At 29.6% G+C, this 23,877-nt stretch overlaps 1 protein-coding gene across 1 annotated transcript; it reads right to left on the bottom strand.

Annotated features, from left to right (window-relative positions):
- Positions 1-2,145: 2,145 nt before the first annotated feature.
- Positions 2,146-23,877, bottom strand: LOC142319232 (transmembrane channel-like protein 7). Its single transcript, XM_075356270.1, has 5 exons — positions 23,314-23,877; positions 12,431-12,621; positions 11,256-11,396; positions 6,602-6,702; positions 2,146-4,149 (listed from the first exon to the last, which is right to left on the bottom strand). Exons 2-5 carry the CDS (start codon positions 12,612-12,614, stop codon positions 2,257-2,259), a joined length of 2,319 nt encoding a protein of 772 aa, XP_075212385.1. The 5' UTR covers positions 12,615-12,621; positions 23,314-23,877; the 3' UTR covers positions 2,146-2,256.

Genomic DNA, 23,877 nt, shown 5'->3' with positions numbered 1-23,877 from the left:
GTGTGTGTGTGTGTGTGTGTGTGTGTATATATATATATATAATGAAATAACTTAGAATGTCATAAATTATGTAGAAATAGCAATTATTGATAAATTAACAATAATGGAACAAAGGGAAATCAATAAACTACTTTTAACAACCTGATGATTCTGGAACAAGTGAATATCTCAAACAGTAATATAACATAAAATGAGATAGGTTACTTCATACTGCTGCATTTTTGGTAATAGCACATGAAGCCACTGAATCAAATCTTCAAATTGCCTAAGTAGATTATATAACCACAGAGAAAAAACAGAATACTTATAAATGAAGAGGAAGAAGATAGAATATAATTTCTGATGAAAGGATTCTTCAAATCAGAATTAGATAGAGTAGCTTGCTTTATAAACACAATAAAATATATGTATATTTCTTGGCAATCATTTTTTAGGAAATGCTTGGCAATCTAAGATCATTAGGTTTTGTTTATACAACTAATCCAGCCAATTAAAATACAAAGAGACAGCAAACTCACAAACACTAACTTAACACAATTCATCTATGGATTGGATACCTCTTATTCAGGTAAAAATAACTTTTCATTCATCGTAAGAAATATTCTAACTTGAAAATGAAATAAAGGTCAGAATAAAAAAAAAACATTGTTTAAACCTTAAGTAAATAACAATTACTTATATCAGATATTCTGAAAATGAAAAATTCAGTCAATATAATTCTTAATCTGATAAACATCAAATTAAGAGTGTAGAAGTTCATAATGTTCTTACCATTTCTCAAATACAGATTCAGCTACATCTTCTTCCTTTTTACTTCCAAAAATCTTGAATTGAATTTACAACAGACTAATAGATCAATTTTCAGCCAACATTCCCATTAATAACAACTGCAAAAATAACATGAATAAAGCCCAGCTTAGTCGCAACTGTTACGTATGTTCGATCAATGAAAATTTGTGTTATAACAAATAATCCAACACCTTTCATTGGGATCTGAGGACTTTTAACCTACACCAGAATTTCAAAAATAAGTGCTAAGCTACAGAAGAGGTTACAATTCTGCAATGTGCTGTCTTCTAGGGAGAGCAAAATAATATCTAACAGATTATCTGTCTAATTAGATATTTAATAAACTGCTTCCATAGTTCATTAGTTAAAAAAACATTGGTTATTGTTTCACTGGATGCTTTTTCAAATTTATTTTACTGATGACCACAGTAGTTGAATGCTTCTTAGATTTATTAAAGAAATAATAATAAAATTTAAAAAAATCACTGAATAAAAACAAAAGTTTCATTGAACTTTTATTAATCTTTTCCCATTTAAGTGAATTTCTTTTCTAAATTGATTGAATAGATAGTAATGTAATCCTATGAGGAAAAGTAAAACAAACAAATAAGTACCTCCTGTAATATTATTGTCAGACCAAGCATTAATTTGATTAGAGCAAATTCCTTTTCAAACTCCAAGTAAATCATATTGACATTCTTCCCTTTCATAAAGTTTAAATCACTAGACTGTAATACCAAACACAAATTATTAGCTCAAAGATTGTAACTGTTAATTATTATTAGGTAAAGAGAATAAATAACCTCTATGTATAGCTACGTATTATTTTTAATTACCAAAAAAGGGGGGCTAGGCCACTTTTTCTTTAGACTGACCATCCCTTTGCATTTGGATCATAAATGATGCATGATTTGGATAGATAAAGAAAATTTACAAAAACTGCAGAGGCTTACTTTTCTAAATGATCATTTGAATTCATGATTATTAGCATAAAAAAATTATTTAATCACAAAAGTTAAGAAAAATACTATTTAATATAGAAAACCTAACAGTGTGATAAGTAAATCATATAAGGTTAAAAATCAATCCAGATGTAGTTTTAGGTCCTGTTGTAACATATAACTTAGCTCCTGTTAAAGCATGTTACTTTTTACCAATTACAAATGACTTTTTTTAATGGACACTAATTACTCCCAATTAAAATTTTCAAATACACAAATGATCATGAAAAAAACATCCAGAGTTAAGGAAAAATATTTCATAAGTACTGAATTACAAATAAATCTCATGGATTAGTTAAAACTACTGTTTATAAAATACAATTCATAAAAAACTAGCCAGGAAATTGGTCAGTAAAGAGTATTATTCAATTATATCAATAGCAGAGTACATTTAAAAGTTGTTCATAAATTATTATTCACTTTATCAGCAAAAATATTTTAATTCAATAGTTATACATTATGAGCATTAACTGTTTGGCACTTCAATAGAACGAACAGCTTTATGTCGTTCTTGTTGTTGTTTAATAAATGCACTAAGTCTATTAAGGAGAAACTGTTTATCATGACCTTCTAATACCAGCTGCTTTTTTAAAACAAACACCATATGTTTGTTTGCAACAGCAACAGCATAATAATAATAAAGACAAAGAACAAGAACCACAAACACTGGTATAGCAAAAGCAGCTGTAGTGCAAAAATCAGCAATCACTCTTATCCACCCCGGGAAATTGCTAAATGTGTGCTCCATAACATACCAAGCAGAAGTCTGATTTTTAAATGGACCACAAGATTTTGATGGTGTTATTTCTGAAATGCTATAAGCCCATGGGATTACAGCAACAGAAAATGAGATAAGTAGAACCGACATAAACATGGAATTGGAACGAGATGCTCGATAAATAGTAGAAGAAGGATTTGAATTAACAAGGCAGGCAAATTTTTTCACATGGAAAATGATGAAAAATACTACAGTAGTAATTGCTGGAAGAAGTGGTGCATAAAAACTACCTAACCAACACAAAGTCTGAGTATAAACTACATCTAATACATGCTTTGTCAGTTCAAATTCCTGTCTTCCTATTAAACGAGCCAATTTACAATTAATGTGTTTTGCAATCAGCATACGAGGAAAATTTAAAAGGAATGTAATCAAAATATTTGATGCTGTATCTAGAATAAGTAATTTATACATCTGTTTTCCTATGTATACCTCCCAACAAAGAGGATTTTCACAGCTGTTATCAGAAGAATCACATTCACCACTAGAATGGATCTGACATTTAACAGTCACATAGAATGAAGCCATTAATACACCGAGTGATGAAAGACGGAGTAAAACTGTACGAAAAAGTGTAATACGAACAACAAATATTGGACTATACTGTTCATATGACACCAAATATTTGAATATACTTGGTAATATAAGATTTAACCCTACAATACAAATGGAAGGAGCAAATTCCAAAAGCAATGCATCATGCTGAGACAAAGGCTTTTTATTTTTTAACGCTTCAATTGAAAAAGTATAAGTAAAAAATATTAAAAGTCCAGCAAATACAAGAACAAATACAACTGAACAATTGATTATTGTACGAATCATAAATAATTTCAATCTCTCTTCTCTTGATCGATTTCGTTTTTCTTCTTCACGCCGCTCCCCCTCTAGAGAACCTTTTATCTCATGATAAAGAGCTTTATGTTTGATCGCAGCAGAACATTCATTTTGTATACAAAAATCCCACCCTCCGAAAACCAGATTACAATAATAATAAAACTGGCCTTCGCTTTCAATCAGTCTTTCTTTAAAACCATGAGTTGCACTTTTTAAAATAGCAGCTAAACTTATGAGAAAACAAAAAAGTGCTACTGAGATGTAAGCTAGAGGTAAGTTATAGTACAATACATCGCTCCGTAATGGAAAATGAGGATAAATACCATAAAATAGAAATGTTGACTCCATCCACCCAGTACCCTGAACAAAATCAAACAAAGAAGCTTGTGTCATAGTTCTGTTTGTGCTATAAATTTCAGAACAACATTCTGTGGTGATATTATCACTATTACTACTTGGGAAGCAAGTAACTACATCATAATTCTCTTTTAACATAAACACTGTAGGTAAAACTATAAACAAAACAATCAACACTGTTATTATTAAATTTAAGAACATTAGCCACTTAACAAATAAAAAGAACGTAACTACACCTGTACCAAAATTTCCTTCTATTTCTTTTAAGCTGTGTCTCCAAAGCTCTAATTTCATGTATGTTTCCTTCCAACGAATTTTTACATTTTCCCACATTTTTCTTCTCTGCCACTTAAACTGCTTTAATCCTTGTAATCTAAAAGTGTCAGCACTCTGTAAAATATTTCAAAAAATAAAATACATTAATATTCCATAAGTAGATAATGGATTACTAGAATTTTTAATAATTAAAAACTAATTTACTAACTAGATAAGATGATCAACTGAATCACTAACAACCAGTGGTTTTGTAAAATCTGGAACAAGCAAGTAGCATTCTGAAAATTAGATGCAGAAATGCCAATGCCAAACCCACCTTTACAAAAAAGTCATAAAAATTATTAAAAGTTGCTAGTGTGGTTGCAGTTTCACTGAATGCTGTAGTCACAATTTTTAACTAATGATCATTGCAGTCATGAACTTAAATTTAATAAAAAAGAAGATAGGGATAGGATTAATCCCATGTTAAGGATTGAAAATATGATAAAAACTCAATATTATTCAAAATAATATAATAAAAAGGATTAAAAACCATCAAAAGTAAAATTTACATATTTTTAAGGATTGGGAATCCTAACTCTGTGAAAAGGGTGAAAAGACTATTTCAAACTTTACTAACTACATTAAAAAAAAAAAATACTGATTAAAAATAATAAAAAAAGTTAATAGGTTGAAATAGCCAAACGTTAAAAATTAATAAGAGATCTATACTTTAAAGAGATGAGGTTTATCAAATAAAACCTACCAAAAAATAGGAAATGTTTCAACTCGACAATGTCTTGTTAACTCACATAAAAATGAAATAATACAAAAAATCTAGTCAGCATATCAAAGAAAAACACCACCATGAACATACCAAATTAATAGGAAGCTAAATGTAAACTTACCAGTACAGTTAATCATGACAATGGTAATGCATTGTTGGAAAGGAATATTTAAATAACTGATGATAAATCAATAAATTCAAAAAATACTTATGTAAACTTTTAAGTTTACATTGAGGTTGCTATTAAGGTGGAGTGTTTATGGTGGTTCTGATAGTTATTAATTGCAACACACTGGATAACATGTTTAACAAAAAAATGAATTTTATTTGTTTCATTATAAATATACAGTGTTTCATTTTAATTGCCGCAGGCTATTTTCTCATAAATTATGCACAATAAAAGAATTATCTGAATAAAAGTTACTCAGATTGGAGGGGGACACCTCATGATGACCTTGGATTTGAACTTGAAGTTGATCTTATTTCAAGGTTACCATAAATTTTTTGAATGGAATTACCTATTTTTTGCTCAACCAATGAAAAGAACAAAAATATTTACACTGGAATATGTGGTCACACATATATGACCTTTGAACTTATATGAAGGTCATATAGCTAAGCATCAGAGATAAGTGTTGTATGGGTCCTGTAATTCTGTTTAGAGATATTATTTTATTGGTGTGGTCAAAAATAGGACATTCCACCGAAAAAATTGTGTTAACCTTGAAATAAGGTCAAGGTCAAACAAGGTCATCATGAGTTGTCCTCCTCCAATCTGAGTTATTTTTGTTCACTGCATTTATTTTACTGTGCATAGTTCACGAGAAAATCACCTATGGAAATTAAAATGAAACCCTGACAAAAAGGTTCAGGTCATATGTATGACCAATTTTCCAACATAAAATTTTCTGCTCGTTACATTTGGTGGGGTCAAAAATAGGTCATTCCATTTGAAAAAACTGTTAACCTTGAAATAATGTCAAGATCAAATCCAAGGTCACCATGAGGTGCCCTCTCCAATCTGAGTAACTTTTGTTTAGGTCATGTTTTTGTATTGTGCGTAGTTTACAAGAAAATCACATAAACGAGTATAAAACCAATCTAACACACAAACTATTGCAAAAAATTTGTGCATACCAAAGATACAAAGAAAAAATATAATGGCACACATAAATCAACACATCTATATAGTTATAAAAGTTTGGTTTCAGGGACCTCAAAACAGAAAAATATAAAACTGGGATCTATAAAATAAAAAACTGGGATCTATTTTTAAGAGTAACAGATCTATTTATTACATGCTATAACAATTAGAAAAGCAACACTATTTGCTACACAATTGCAAGACTACTTTCAAATTTCTAAAGCTAATTTAAAAAGAAATAATAAAAATTTATACTACTCTAAAGGTACTATAGATATTACGAACTGTGAAAGATGACAAAAACTGGGCACTACATAATTTTTCTAAGACAACCAATGAACTTACAGATTTGATCACTGAACACATTTGGTAGATTAATCAGAGAAGAATGAAGTAAAATCAATAAAATAAAATGAAGTAAATGAATTGAATCAGTTATGGAAATATTTTATGTGACGGTTCAAAATATAACACTGTTATATTTATATACAACCATTATATTCATATAACAGTTCAACATGCCATACCACCATTTCATTGTTTTTTGTTTTTAGCAGCTAAATTTCCTAGTCTACAATGAGAAGAAAAAACAGCACCCAGAATTAATATCTCAAGTACATTTTTATATTATCTTAAAAATAATGTATAACTTTTACCTGAAGTTTAGCCTTCATTTCTTTTTTCTGAGTCATACATATAGGCATTGCCTTAATTAGCATTATCTCTTCCCACATACGTTCCTCATTTGACAAGTTTTCTAAAACATTAAACTATATTAAAATATACAATAAACATTTTTAACATAATTTCAAAAGTTTTTTAAAAGCTTAACTGAATTAAAATTGACTGACCACCAATTCATCCTTACTGAAGATAATTTAAAATATTCATTTAATATTCTGAATGCAGGAAAGAGGGGTGCTGATATTTTAACACCACATACACTTTATAATAATTTTTATAAGCACAAAATAAAAAATAAATACAGAGACACTTACACTGCAATTTTACACTTATTTTCTAATTAAATAGTAGTTTTACATCATTATTACAACCATGAATATATGATTTTAGAAGTCGTAACCACAATGCTTGTAGGCGACATGAGTGCGTCATAAAGTCATACTGAAAAACAATTAGCATCCAATGAAAAGCTAATTACGCAAAGTTAGAAGTACAGCAAATTATCAATGAATACTTCATGGGGCTATATATACCAAAATATCTGCATGTCAAGCCAAAATAAAAAGACATTCAACCACATAAAAGCCACCTTCATTCTGCTCAATTCAAGACTATAGTAAAAATTAGTACTGTTAGAAAAAGTAAGTAACATATCATAAATAGTTTGTTAAAGATCTTATTCACAGAAATTTATTGGGAATTCTAGCCCCATGCACCACACTAATGTCACTGAATCTGATCTATACTCAAGTTTCTTCAACTGTTATCAACTTATTTTTATTTGTTGTAGATATTACTTGGTAGGAGAACAAAGAAATAAGAAATATTATACTTCTAAAAAACTTTCCCAACACATTTCTGAGAGGTATTTTATTTTATGAAAATTTTTTTAAATTATGCTTTAAAAAAATTAATTTACTTGTGTACTTAAAAAAAAATTTGGTTACTGATTACAGTCCAGGGTTAGTTGGGTAATGTCTGGTCCTGATCACAGTTAAATATACTTTACCATGTATGTATTACATATATGTACACAAAGATCCTCATATTTAATTTCAAGGGTGAATCAAATATAAATGGTTATTTTTTTTATAAATTTACTGATTAATAATATAAACAATTCATATCTTCATCATTTCTCTATATAGTCTCCTGCATTATCTACACATTTTTGCCAATGATTTGAAAGCTTGAATATTATTCCATGTTTGAGGACAAGTCGTCAACTAATTGCGCACACGCTCAACTCAAGTGTTCATTGTTTTCTAATCAATCCTCTCCAAGCAATTCTTTCAAGGGTGCAAACAAAAAATAGTCACAGGGGAACAAATCTGGACAATAGGGAAGGTGATTTCAAGGGTTTCCCAATGCATTTTTTAAAATCTATCTCTTGTCAAAATCACAGTGTGCAGCCTGGTGTTGTCATGGAGAAGGATTACATCTCTGATGAGCACAGTCCATTTTTTGTTTCAGTAGGCAGCTTTTGTTGATTATAGCAACTGGCAATAGTAAGCCGCATTTACTGTTCATTGATTGTGGAAAAAATCAATAAGTAAAACCCCTTCAGTCAAAAAAAATCTTGATTAGTTTTCCAGCCTACCGACAGGTTTTGGCCTTCACTGGGCAGCCTTCATCCTTCCTTCACCACTCCTTACTCGCCATTTTTGACTCCGGACTGTAATAATGGACCCATGTTTCATCACATTTAACAATGTGCCTCAAAAAATTGTCCCCTTCTTGCAAAAATCGATTCAGAAATCTCTCACAGATCTGTATCCTAACCTGTTTTTGATTTTTGGTCAACAACCTCAGAACCCAAAAAGCACTAATTTTTTAAAGCCAAGATGATCAGTTATAATGGATTGAGCACTCCCATAGCTCATACCCACTTATGACTCGAATTCTTCAAGGCTGCAGCGATCATTTTTGATAAGTTCTTGAACAGCACAGATGTTGTCAGCTGTGAGACTTGGCCTTGGGCATTGATCATGACTTTCATTTTCTATACTTTCTTACCTGCCATTAAATTGTCTGACTCACATATACACTTGATTCTGGGACACTGTGGCATCCCCAAACTGTACCTTTAAATGAGTTAAAATTTCCATGGGTTTAAAGCCTTATTAAAAATTTTATGATTACATGTTGTGGAACAAATGATGGAACGTCTTGCTCACTCAAGGCTGAAATGACAACAGAACAGAGCAGAGGAGATAACCAAGCTGGTTCCCCCTCTCTAACATACCAAACAGTAACCCCCCTCTCACCACCATCCAGCTCAGAACTGCTTGCTGTATCGAACAGCAAAATTTACTTTTAGAATTTGATTCACCCTCGTAAAAGGAACAATAATGACCAAAAATGTTCTATAAAACAAACTTGTATAAAAAAATAAATAAAACTCATTTACATAACCTCCTGTACAGCAAGATGGTTTAAACATCATGTATGACATTATATACATTAATAGTGAAAATTTTAACACCCTTGTAAGAGGCAAACAATAACAATCTCTAGAAATCACTGACAATACTACACAAGATATCATTTCATATACTAGAAATAAATAAGGAACTGTAATCATATAAAGCTGATAAGAGTAAAACTACACAGGTGCAACAAAAGTTACTTTATTGATAAAAATAAAGAAATTATTAATCAATTTAATTTGCAAGCACTCATTTATTAAAATTTTGAGTAGTAAATATGAACTATAAAACAACAATACAGCAGCACATGTTTACTTCAAGAGAATTGGTGGAAAACAAATATACGTCACTTCACAAAAAATTTCCTATTATGCAAGTTCCTAAAAATTTCAGGCTAAAATACAGTTTATTATTTTACCAAGATTGGTTTACAATGCTACAGACAAACACTACTAATAGTATTTGTTAAAGTTTATCAAGTTTGGAGAAAAGTTTCAAACTTTTCAATTTACAGAATTGCATAACTAAAATAATTTACTAATATATACAGCAAAAATAAGTGTAAATAACTGTATTCATATAACTATGGCACTATAAGGTTCTTGTCACAACCAGCCCAATTAATGATTCATTTTTGGCAAGAATGTGCACAGTAATATCACCAATCTATATGAGTATCAGTTAAATATAAACTGGACTTTTGTTTTTAACAATCATTAATACAGAATAATTTTTTTTTTAATTTACTTATTTCCTACATAGTCTCTCTGAAGTTCTATTATTTTTTGTAGCATGTGGGGAGCTTGTATAAAGCATGTACAAAATATTCTTCTGGGGTTCTGTATTATTAGAGGATACACCACAATCCAATTCCGGTTAAATTCTACTTCACTGTCACTCTAGAATCAATCTCTTTCCAGTGCCTCTTTTCATGGCATAAACTCAGCGATGCAGCAATGTTTGTAGAGAAAATCATGGGGCAGTGTGTCTTTACAGACCCAAAAGACGGTTGGAGGACTTTTCCAGCTAATGGCTATGTCACATTTATAGGGAAAGGTTCTCCCCTGATTCAAATTCAAAGATTTCTACTTGGGAGTATAGTGATGGACTCACTTGATGAAAAATTATCATTAATTACTAATTACTAAAAATTAATTAATAATTACTTGATGAAAAAAATTATTTCACTCTCATCAAAATTGATTCAAAGAGTCTTTGACAAAATTCCTGTCCGGCCTGATTTTGAGTAAAAAAAAAAAATCGGGTTGATTTTGAGTCAAAATCAACTTGAATTCTGAGAAACCAAAGTCCTTTGTAACAATGAAATAGGTTCTTCCATAACTGATGCCCACTTCTGAAAAAATGTCTCTACCATAAGGTCCTGATAAGTGAAAAAATGAGGTCGCAGATTAATCTAATGTTGTCTTCTGTCACACTTATCTTTAAACATCTATAGTGACTCACTTTCAACAGCTTCATGCCTTCCTTTAAATTTGTTGGCCCAGCCATACACCATGTCATATGACTGTACGTTGGGTACATGACATTGTATTCCCAAACTGTGCATGCAATCTAGTTAAACGTTTGGAGGATTTGACACCCTCCTGAGAGAAACTCGTTTGTGAGAAACTTCTCGATAGTACCTTGCACAAACAACAATGTAACCTGTTCTTCTGACATGATGCAATAACCAGAAAGATCTGTGAATGCTTAGATGGCTGGAGCATCCATCCCCCTCCCATAACTCCACCATTAATATCTTTCCATGCCAACCCAGTCATGTACATGAGCTGGGAAGACAAAAGTAGTTAATATCTGGCTGACACTTTTATGTATAAAATGTACCAGCAAGTTAAAAAGCTTAATTTTAAGTACTTCATCACTGTATAATTTTTAACATAATTAAGTGTTAAGTGGAATGGAGTTAAAAGGTGCTTCGAGGAGAGGATAAATTACTTCATGAAAAAGTGCCCTCCCTTGAAAAAATAATAAGTACTTCTGTGCAGAGAATGCTTTGAAGAAAATTAATTTTTATTTCAGTGAATTTCTGTGCCAACAGATGAACATCTCTAAATACAAGAAAAATAAGCAAATAGTTATTAACATTGGCAATTAATTTTTTTTAAAGATAGCATACATTTTAATAGCATTAGGAAAAAAAATGTAAGCATTACATGTTCCTGTATCAAGTATTTACCTGAAAGATCTGGCATCATAGATATCTGAATATCATTGAGCTGTGTTGTACTCTGCCGAGCTGTACTGTGATATCTTGATCTTGTTGAGGTTCTACGTTTGAGGCTAACCCTTGAATCTCTTCTTGGATGTTTTGTAGTAGCTACAAAAATATACATACTTTAAGTAATAATGTATAAATTGGTAATTATTTAGAAAGATGATGCATACTCAAAAGTAAATAATCTTGGCATATGTTGTTATGGTCATTTTAATCATCAATAAACAAGAAAAAAAGTGTTGCTCTACCATAATTCTTAAATTTTACAATCTTTTTGTTTTAATAATAATGATGGATTTTCTTTACTTTTTCTTAACGTATCAGTGGGGAATAAAAGTCAATTTTGAAACAAGCATTAGTATTCAAATAACTATATTTTATATACCTTATTCTAATGGAAATGACTTACATACAACATCAAAAAAGGCATCAATAGGACGCCTTTCACATGAGTTACGTAACCTGTAAGTTACAAAGTACTCTCATGAAAAATTTCATAATTCAGTAGTGTACTAGTGTAATATACATTATTTTCAGACTTAATAATTGGTATACAATTACTGATTCGACCTACCAATTGACCAATTTCATTTTTAAGGTTAATTAGATGAAGTTAGTGAGCATTAGGTTATGTTGGCTGATAGGATAAAAAGTTCAGAAACTAATTTAATTTCATTTTTTGTAATTTAATCGCATTAACATTTCATTACGATTTATCAATAATTAAAATCAGTTAACATAAATTTCAATGATATATATTTAAAAACGAATAATAAAACATTAGATGTGGATTATAAGAAAAAGAAAAAATTTAAACACAAAAGTATTGATATAAATTCAAAACATTACCCCTGCTACTACAGGATTACATCATTTTTAGATTTTTCACTTTAAAATCTTTAAAGTCAAAAACTACGTTTTTATATTTACAATCAGCACGTGATGAAAACAACTTATACAAAGATTATTAAGTTTTGAATATGCATCATCTAACAATCAATAAATAAGATTAAGAATACCAGATAATAAAATAAGTACATTGTCAAAAAGGGATAAAAAATGTTATCTGTTTGAAAAATGTAAAAATTTGTTCTCTTATAGAAAAAGTTCTAAATAAAATGTTAAAAAAAAATCACCATTTCTGTTTTGCTTGCTAGGTAACAAAGTAGCAATATGATGAGGATCTCGTTGCAACACTTCCATATCAACATCACCAGGATAACTTTCCTGATAAAATTCTGCTCCTGCTTCTTCCCATCCTGTCCCCCTTGAAGACCTTTTCTTTCGTTCCCCTCCAGACATTGTTATCAATTCTTTCATGCAAATGCTGTAAAAAATAATAAATTTCTACAATTATTACAACAGTAACATGCAATAGAAATGAAGTTCTCTGCATAATAAACCATCTCATTAAATTAAAATGGCATTTCAGAAAAAAAAATTAAGCTTCATAATGTACATTTCAAGCAGTTTTTTTTTATATAATTAAATATTAAAAACTAAGTTAAACAAAAGTTAGAAAAGTGAAATAAAACTCAAAACTAATATCGCAGACGGAGTCTTTAAAATATAAAAGCTAATATAATAGAAAAAGGAAACTATATAAAATTTAACTAATTCCGATAGGGAGTGCAAAAGGCTCCCTACTCGGCTAATAAAATAAGACAGAACCAAAAAAATCAAAATTGAAGATAAGGGTAAAAAAATTATCAAAAACTCTTCTAGCATAAAAAATATATATGATAATATTACATTTTTTGCAGTAACCTAGTATTTCGCAAAAACAGAAACATCCGGTTCAAAATTTTGTTATCATTGTATAAGATACCACGGATGTTTCTGGGTAGATTAAAATTACGACGCAACGCTGCATAACATATGCAGTCATGAGAATGCGGTGCACAGTCATGCGGCAGTTGCATCGTGTGCATAGGGATGCGTGTCCTCCTGACATTATGTACTCATGTGTGATCCTCGTATGTCCTATCCGCAATCGGCAGTGGACTACTTCTTCATGTCAAGTTTTTCTGCAAGAGAAGTCCCATGGCAAGACAGAATCTTTAATCCGTTGGAGTTTATTATCGACGGTAGTCGTCCAGGCACTTTGCCACCTTGCTCTCAGTGATTGTTTTACACGATTAATAAAATCAGAGATAGTAACTCGGGTTGTGAAAGGAGGTTGAATGCATGCTTTTTTGGCAGCATAATCTGCTTTCCTGGGATCCCTACGTAGCTAGGGACCCAGCAAAAAGGTACTTCTATGTTGCAATTATTCAACTCAGCGATTGCATTGTAAATTTCAATGATGACAGGATGTTTGGAATAAAAGTTTTCTAATGCCTGGAGAGCACTACACGAGTCACTGCAAATAAGAATGTTTCTATATTTAGGGTAAATTATATATAGAACCTTATTTATAGTGAACAGTTCAGCGGTGAGTACACTCGTAATACCGGGTAGGCCAAACATATAAGGTCTTTCATTAACAAAAGCACAACCAACAGTATCGTCTTGTTTCGATCCATCAGTGTTTATCACCACATCTTGGTGAGAACACATCAAAACACACCATTTTTAGCAGTGAATAGCCTAATAAAAAATAACTATAGCAGATCTGGATTGTCCAAAAATATTGGTCATCAGTTTTTGATTCTGTTATAGGTTGTTGGCTGATGTCTGTCCTATGCTAAGACTTTGAATAATTAGCATAAGTGAAGAAGTTATAATGTATGACATTTTTGAAAGTAAAACCTGAAAACAACTGTGAACTGAAATAAATAATTAAATCATACATGCCCCCCCCCCCCCCACTTGACTTTATAATTACAAAAACAAATATATAGCTCATACATTAATTCAAGCCATTTTAAAATATGCATATCCTTTTTTATGTAAATGAAGCACAACCAGACGAAAAATAAAGATGATCAGAAAAATTGAATACACACAAATTTTTTACTTGTAGCCACCTCCATCATTTTGATATACACACATGTTTTGAACTGCATTGTTCTCCGAATGACGTCATTGGCAAATGAAGTTCCATAGATAAACTAACATTATTTGAATTGGGGAATCGCACATCTTAAAAACTTTTAAAGCAACACACTCACAATTTCATTAATACAAATTAGTTTTCAATTTTTCTTAATTTATTTTATATCTAAAAGCTTATACTTATTTTCTGATTTACTTAAAACTCAGAGGTAAAATTTATTACAGCTGTCAAACATCTTTATTCAACCATATTGTATTTATTTAGGAATCATATTAAAAAACCCGGCTTTAAATGATCAACACTTAAACTATTAAGCTCATTACAGTACAGCCAATGGACTGGAATGGAGCTCATAGATAACACTTCCACCAAATAATAATAAGCTTCCACAGACTACAATTTCTGACACTCACCATGCTAGACTTAACAGGTTAATAAACCCACACAACCAATAATGTGAAAAAGATCAAGAATAAGAATAAGAGATGAGTGATGAGAAAAGAAACCTAGAAGGAGCCATAATAACAAATAACTCCACCCAAAAACCTCAAGGTCATTCCAGGGAGCAGGGGACAGCCCATCCCATTCAGGGATAATCCCTCTTTGAGAGAAACCTCTAAGGAGATCAGGGACTCTTTAAACAGATAGTAATAGAACAATACTGGTCAAATGACAGGGTTAAATATATGCTGCAACAAAAATTTACTTTTATCCAATCGCACTAATAACATAATTTTTGTTTCCTAACATGCTATACATGATTTTAATCTGTTTTTTGATGCTGAAAACTAATATCAGAAACTTTCTATCACCCACCATATTTGAAAAATTTTTAAATAATTATTAAAGGATTTGTTTTTCATTTTTTAATGTACAGTTAGCATTTTAAGCTCCTATATTGTATTTTGTTAGCTCATTTTTTTATTGTTTAACTTTGTTAACATAATTTATAAGTTACAAATAAACATTACTAGACAAAGAATCAAATCATAACATAGTCATATACTATGGCATCATATCTAATACTGAAGAGTGAGCCTTCATGGACAAGATTAATCATGTCTGTGCAGGTCAAAAAATGTAGCTGAAACCACAGCTGTGTTATCTGTATTAAGCACTGGAATGAATTAATTTTATTAATTAAAGTTAGGAATGAATCAATTTTGTTCAATCTTATTGCTTTCTTAAGTTTTTTAACAGTGCAGTGTCAAAATGCCTCGAAATTGTGTAAATGATGTGGATGCCTTTTATTATGTATGTGGTGAGTTTACTGTAAAATCAAATACAGAAAACATTACTCCTTTAATTAAATAAGCATATGATTTGAACTTTCAGTGTAAAATTGGTGATCAGATAAGACATGGGCCCTCATATAGTATGCACTAATTGTTCTGCATATTTAACAGGATGGCTGAAAAGTACACGGAAGGCTTTGCCATTTGGTGTACCTATGGTTTGGCGTGAACCATAGGATCATGTAACGATTGTTACTTTTGTTTAACAAGAGTGTCTGGAATTTCTAAAAAATCTAAACATACTGTAAAATATCCTTCATAGCAATCTGCAATCACGCCTGTGCCTCACAGTGAAATTATTCCAGTTACTGAGCCACCTGTGAATGTATATTTCAAAAGCATTGCTGAAGAAAACAACAATGATTTTAATTTTGAATTAGCTTCAATAAGCCACACCTTATAACACAAGGTGAATTAAATGACTTGGTTAGCGATTTATCAAAAAATCAAGCTGAACTGTTAGGGTCAAGACTGCAAGGTTGGAATTTACTTTAAAAACAATTTTGGGCTTTCAAAGCCGACAAAAAGAACTTTCTCAATACTTTATTGATGAAAGTAATTTGGTTTATTGCACAAATCTTGATGAGCTTATGTTGCACTTAGGATAAGTTCATAAACTTGAGGACTGAGGACAAGTTCATAAACCTGAGGACTGGCACCTTTTCATAGATTTGTCAAAGTATAGTTTAAAAGTGGTTCCTCTACACAACAGTAACAAATATCCTTCAATACCAATCGCTTATGGTATTAATTTGAAAGAGACATATGATGTGATGAAAGATGTTCTTGAAAAAATATATTATAAAAACATAGCTGGAACATATGTGGTGATTTGAAAGTTATAGCTATTTTGTCAGGCATGCAGTTAGGCTAGACTAAGTACATGTGTCTTCTTTGCGAATGGAATGGCCAAACTAGGGATAAACATTATGTTACCAAAGAGTGGACGAAACAAGACAACTTAACTCCAAATGGGAAAAATATTATTCATGAGCCCTTAGTGGAACCCAAAAAAATACTTTTACCCCTTTCCATATAAAGCTAGGACTAATGAAAAATTTTCTAAAAGCAACGAAGAAGGATAGTCCCAAATTTTTGTACATAGAACAGAAACTGAAGCGTAATTTAATTAAAACTAAGGGTGACAGAAAAATTGTACTTACAGATCTGTAATGTACCCAAAAAAGCAATTCAAGAAATGGTATCACACTTAGAGAAACATTAAAATTTTTTTTTATCTAACAGTGTAGTTATAATTATCCAAGAACAGGTACAGGATTCTAAAAGGAACAACCTAACCCAAGCTAAGAATTGTGTGGGAAGAGGAAACATCCAATGATCTTCATAAAATACAAAAAAGAGAAAAGTAAGGAAGTTAAGTTCAAAAAATTAGATAAGAAAAGGAAGTTTACAAAATGTTTGATGAAAAATATTGATTACATAATTTTTGTTTAGTCAACATTGACAATTATTCAAAAATGTTTTTAATTAATGATAAATCTTCAACTATTACAAACTTCAACAGACATTTTTAATATATATATCAAAATGTTTTAATTTATGTTTAAGCACTCAGAGAGAATATAAATATATCACTAACACTGCTGTAGTTGCTCTGTAGTTTTTAATCAAGTAATTGCTGGAAGTTTATTTTTTTAAATTAATGTTGTTTGTGATCTGTTTTATAAGATAGATGGAAATGTTGACTGCATTTCTATGGAATGTAATGATAGTTCAATAATACCCATGCATTTTTTTCCAATGTACGAGATAATTACTTTGTATCTGTGCAATTTTATTTATAAGCTCCTGGAACATTATGTTTGTTGGATAAGTTCTTCTTTGTTTGTTTTGCTGATAAATATATTTGATTTATTCTTCGTTCTGAGAGCAATGATGTGTGCTGCTTTTATGTATCATTAGCCACTTTTTCTACATCAATAAAGTATTTATGTCATTACAAACAAATAAAATATATAACCAAATAAAAATAAATATAGCTATATTACAATATACTATAATAAATATAATATATATGTATAACAAAGCATATATAAGAATTCACAAAACAAAATCTGAAATACAAAAAGCAAAGTAAACTACAACTTTCATAAAAAGTCATAATCATGTGATATTCTACTTGTTGGCAGGTACCTGGCACCAATGTTATTTCCATCTGTTTCTGTCCCATGTTTTTCTTTTCATAACCTTCACTACCCCTATTGCCAATTATTAACTTCAGTCTCATCCTATCTCTTCCTTTTTCACCTTCAATGGAACCTTAAGGTATTGTATTTATTATTTTTTCCCTAATTATATGCCCAATCCAGTTTCCTTTCCTTCTGATAATTATCAATATTATTCTATCTTCATTTATTCTTCTTAATACTTCTATGTTACTTATACTGTGTAACCATTAGATCTTCTTCATCCTCCTCAGACCCACTCTAACCCCACAATTAATATAGGAGAAAAATATGTACTATTGAAATATAAATAGGATCAAAATTCAAGATCAAAACCTTGATCCTATTTTTTAACCTTTTTCCCCAGTGTCCATGTTTCACTACCATACAAAAGTATACTCCAAACACAGCATTTTACTAATACTTCCACTCTTCCTCATGTTCAGATCCATGTTGCTGGAGAGGTTTTTTTCTTTCTATAAAAAAAAGGCTTCCTTTGCCATTGCAATAAAAAGTAAAAAAACAAAAATAAATTATCAAAACCAGTTGCCAATTGCCAAACACATACAATATCCAGGAAATACAAACTGGTCCACCAAAGCCCTACACTGAGTACACAGGAAAAAACGAAGAATACATGAGTAAAAGGCATAAACTCCATAGCAATATTTCATTATTATTTTCCAACCACCTCATATAAATAAATTCACAAAAATTATCAACTAACTTAATATTCTGAATCCACAAAAAAAAATCTTAACACATTTTAACATAATGGAATAAATGAACATAAAAAATAACTAAAGCAGATACACTTTCTTACCACAAACTAATTACGGGTATAAGTTTACCCACTCAACCAAAAGCACCAACTTTACTTCAAATTATGATGACATCAATTACACCACTGATATATTCTATTAAGTGTAGTAGCCGAAAACATTTTGATATAAGCAAAAATCTTATTTTAAAATTTAAGTTTGATATGGTTTGTAATTAAATAATTTTATAACTAGTTTCTTGATCATTATATTTCAGAATAAAGTATAACTTACAAAATTTGAATTATTTGTACAACTTATGAGATATTCAAAATAAAAACTAGCAAAAATTATGAATATTTGTTTTTTTATTTATAATATTTTTTTTTAATAAGAATTAAGTATTCTTTGTGGAGGGCTGTATAACTCAAAAAATCCATGGATTTAACCCAAACTTACCACTATAGAAGCCACTTAATTTTAAAAAAAGTAATAGTAGTAATGGTATACATACTATAAATGTTAAATGTAGACATAGTTTATAATTTAAATCAATGATAAGTTGAGAAAAAATAATCTTCCATAAATGTTGGATGATACTATGAAATAAAATAGTACTTTCAAACCATAATAAAAGAAAATAAGTACTGGTAAAATAACAAAAGATGAAATTGAAAACAACTATATAAGTACTCCAGCTCTGGAATGTCCCATTTGCTAATGTCTGCATTTGTACTGATTTAGTGTAGACAGTTATCAAAATAACTAAATTTAGGTTGTCATTTATTTTTGTTCATGGCCGTTGTCCAGCTAGGGGTTTAACAAGCATATAATTCTGAATGCTACACAAAACACCTACCATATTAATTAAGGGACTAAATAAACTTGGCACAGTTCCCCTAATTACTATAAATTGAAAAAGAGCTTAAGTACACTTATGATAATGAAAAGTGACCAAAGTAATACTAAACTACTACATTTACCAACACTGTAACACATTAACTTTTATTCACAGTAAGTACATGCCATGATACAACTATATATACTATGTAGTGTCATGAGTTTTTATGAAAAAAGCTTATGTTACAAGTATTCCTAATTACTGAATATCGTATTTTTTTATTTATATTTTTGCTTTTATATATTTAGATTTAATTTGTAATTCATTACTTAAATACTTAAAATAAATTTAATGCAACATCTTTTTTCATACAAAACGTTTAAAATTTTAAATAAGAAAAGAGTTGTTCTATTAATAAAAATAAATTTTATATTATATACTAATGTATAGAATTACAACTTTTATGTAAATAGATCAATAGGAAAGGTTGGGATTGGAGTTAAGAAACTGACTTATAAAAATAATGCTCTAAAACGTTTGTCAACAGCAGTTCACAATTATTCACACTTAAAAGTATATTAATTTATCAATGCTAAGTTCATAATTTGGTATAAAAACTAAAATAACAATTTGATTTAATGTAGGTTTTAAATTACTTTAATAATATCTAGTATATGCACAGAAATTTGAATAAGTTTTTTAAAAATAAGAAATATGCAAAGCATATTTTAAAACGAATTTTTCAAACAATGAAATAAGTAACTTCATTTCATTATTTGCTAACTTTTCAAAAAGCCTACCTAAAAAAGTTCATAAAATAATCTTTGTTTAAATTTACACCTACGTTGTTTAAGGTAATATGAATGTTATTCATAATAAATGTAAAAACCAATAATTTTTTGTTGGACTTAACAAATTAGTTCTCGAGCACTAATTTTTGTTAAGTCTTAATAGTAAGGCTAATTAATTAATGAACTAATAATTTCTTCAATAAATGGTCTCATAAAAATTATAAACAATTATAGACTCACCTCTGATTTTGATGAAATTTGGAATATACCTTATTAAGGACCTAGGTTACTCGTTACAATTGAAATTATTTGTCAGAAACACCTTTCACCAGAGTTACATCTCTCTTAATTTACACAGTACCCTCACCCAAAAATATGTAATTCAACACTGTATAAGTGAAATTTACATTGCTTTTGTATATTTATAAAATTGTAACAAATAACTTAGATCCTAAGCAAGGTATATTCTAAATTTCATCAAAATCTGAGGCGAGTCAATAATTGCATAAAATTACCCTTCTAACCTCATCAAATGGTTGTCAGCATCGTGGCAGATTCCTTGCACTACACCAGTCTATTTGCAGTAAAACCTTTGAGCTGATAGTTCCCACCCACTTCCTTTAAAATCATCATCATTTTTAGTATCTTCCAACCTCTGTTCTTTGCAAACACCTTCTCCTGTTCCTTTTAGCACTGTTTTAATCAGCCCATCTCTCAAAATATAGAGCTAATTTACCTTCCTTATCCTAAATTGTTCTGATTAAGCTTCAATTCTCAATATTTCACCATTCCATTTTATATTCTCTAACCTCTTCCATGTCCACATTTCAAATGCCTCCAGCCTATCGGCTGGAGGCATTTACCTTATTCCTGAACTATTTTATTTCAATACTGTTTCAATTCTTTGTTCTTTTGTGTAGGCCTACACTGTCATACTGTATTCTGTTTTTGTATCTACTTCATAACTTCATTTTCTTTCCATATTGTCATATTTTTAAATTTTAAATTATGTGTTGAATATCTATGCTTCATTTCCTAAAATAAAAATACCATCTGCAAACCTTATGTAATTTATCTTCCTTCCTCCTAAACAAATACCTTCATAATCTTCTGGAGCATTTTTTAAATCTTAGATATACATATTAAAGGTTTTCTTCTACAGAAAAATTGTCAAATGTAAAAATGAAAGCAGTTATGAATTTATCTGCATCAGAAAATAAACATCAACTTCACCATAGAATATACTGACTAGGTTTCTTCAAATTAATAATCAATTCATTACACAAATTTAATTTTGGCTTATAATATCTTAAGATGAAAAAATGAAATCAGTTTTGATTTTAGACATTTAAGAATAGATTAAGAAATAAAAATTAATTTTTATAAATAATAAAATGCTGTTGCATAAAACCATTTATTGGAATTAATGTAGTAGGCGATTACCCTTGTAGTTAGTTCATAGATGGCGCCACTAAAATGCTATATTGAAATAAGAAAATAAATAAAATTATAAACATAGTTTTATTTATTTTGATAATAAATAAATATATATATATATTTATTTTCTTATTTCAATATAGTGTTTCGATGGCGCCATCTAAGAATTAACAAACTACAGCAGTAGATTGCCTACTACATTAAAACCCATTTATTTGTTCATTATTAACACATTTAGATTAGTTTGACAGTGATTAACATTTGGTAATGATATATCCAAAAAATATCTAATATTTACAGGTAACAGAGTACAATACATTATAATGTGTAAATATTTGAGAATTTTTTTACTATTTGAGATCAAACTTACAAAAGTCAAAAGGGGCTAAAAATCAAAAAATATTTATATTTCTATATTATTCAATAAAGATGAATAGCGCAAAATAATGAATAGAGTACACATTCTTCAATTTTTTTGTCATACTAAAAGTTCTAATTGCAAATTGTGTGTACTGGAATATGGGTACCTTTGGCAAATACCTGTGAATGGCAAAAAATGCAATGGCAACATGTTGCTATATATCGAATTACAATATTCTGTTGGTGTAAAAAAATCAAGTTTATACATATTCTGCAAATTACCAAATTTGGTTATTTTTTATAATTGCTATACTTACACTATAAACCTATTACAAAACAAATTGATAAGAGTTGATAAAAAAACAATTCACCAAGCTAACAAATACATGTAAGAATATACCTTTAAACAGTAAGTAGCTTAAGTTAAAAAAAATCAGTCAATTTTTAGCCCTTATGTTAAACTAAAATAAAGTTAGAAAGTTGTTTGAAATTAATTTTTAGAAAAGCTACTGACATTTTATTGTACAATACGTGAATCGCAGGCTGTAAATTTTATATTTATATATAATTTGTTTACTAATTGCAACAGTAAGTTAGCACTCTTTTCCCAAACATCATTTTAAAACTTTAGTTGGGCCTAATAATAAAGTATTACAATTTAAAATTTAGTTTAAAAGAATTAACAGTTCATCAATTCAAAAAAATAACTTGCGTTTTATTTTAATTTGGCGTTTCATATACCAAAACAACTATAGGTAACCTTACATGCACGAAACGCAATACACAGAAAAAAATAACTCAATAAAGTACTATAGCTAAGGAACTACTTTTCGAAATTAAATTTGCAATTAATCTCGAATTTTTATTTTATACTAATTTATCAATTGATATTACTTGTTTAGGTGGAAATAATTTTACGTGCTGGTTCAATCAATATTGACCTATGAAAACGGGAACAAAAAATCGTATAATTCACAAAGTAATTTTTTCTAAGGATTGCCTACAAAAATAATTGATTCGCTGTTGAATTAACGGTCAATAATAAAACCGCAAGGAAATAATTTCCATTAAATAAACACCCTTAAAACCGGTCATCGTTCTAAAAACAAGCAATCAGTAATTATTGCAAGCAACTTCCATGTAAATAAACATACACAATAAAAACAAAACTAAAATAATAAAAACAACCAGTAACATTTGGCAATTCCTAATAAGAAAACATTTTATTTACAAAACTTTATCACTAACTTCACGTTTCGTTTATGTAACACGACACCACACAATATTAGGATACAAATTAAACATCAAACACAAAATTAAACAGTAACTTCTTAAAAAGCATTCGCTCACCCATATAAAATATATAAACAATAACCCAGCGTCTAAGCAGCATTTCTGAGATAAATCTAGACACGTTGAAAATTCATTACTCAATAACAATCTTCACACATACAGCAGACGACTATCCCCAAGACAACAAACACCATTTTGAATGGGTGGAGGTGTTGCCAGAATTGGCAATATAGTATCGTTATAAATAATTTTCACCTTCATTAAGTTTATTTAAATTTCACCACTTTCATAAAATTATTTAATTTTACTGGTATTAATATTTAAAAATCCAAAACTTCAATCTTCTATAGTAATAAAAACGCCTAAAAGTAGAAAATAACTCATCATGTAAAAATATATACCAATAAATTTTTATAAGCGTTCGGAAAAAATAAGCAAATAATACAACACAATAGTATGCTGAAAACTACACCAAAAGGTAGACAAGATACTTAATGCTCCCTAGATGTTACCATCCAAACTAGAAACAGTCATGCTCTAACCCAAAATTTAAGGTTATAAAAGAGGCACATACATCTACGTTTCTGCTTTTTTCAATTACAATGATGTTCATATTCTTTA

This window comes from Lycorma delicatula, chromosome 2 (assembly GCF_047948215.1).
Source record: "Lycorma delicatula isolate Av1 chromosome 2, ASM4794821v1, whole genome shotgun sequence".
NCBI lineage: Eukaryota > Metazoa > Arthropoda > Insecta > Hemiptera > Fulgoridae > Lycorma > Lycorma delicatula.
This window is presented reverse-complemented; position numbering and strand designations above follow the sequence as displayed.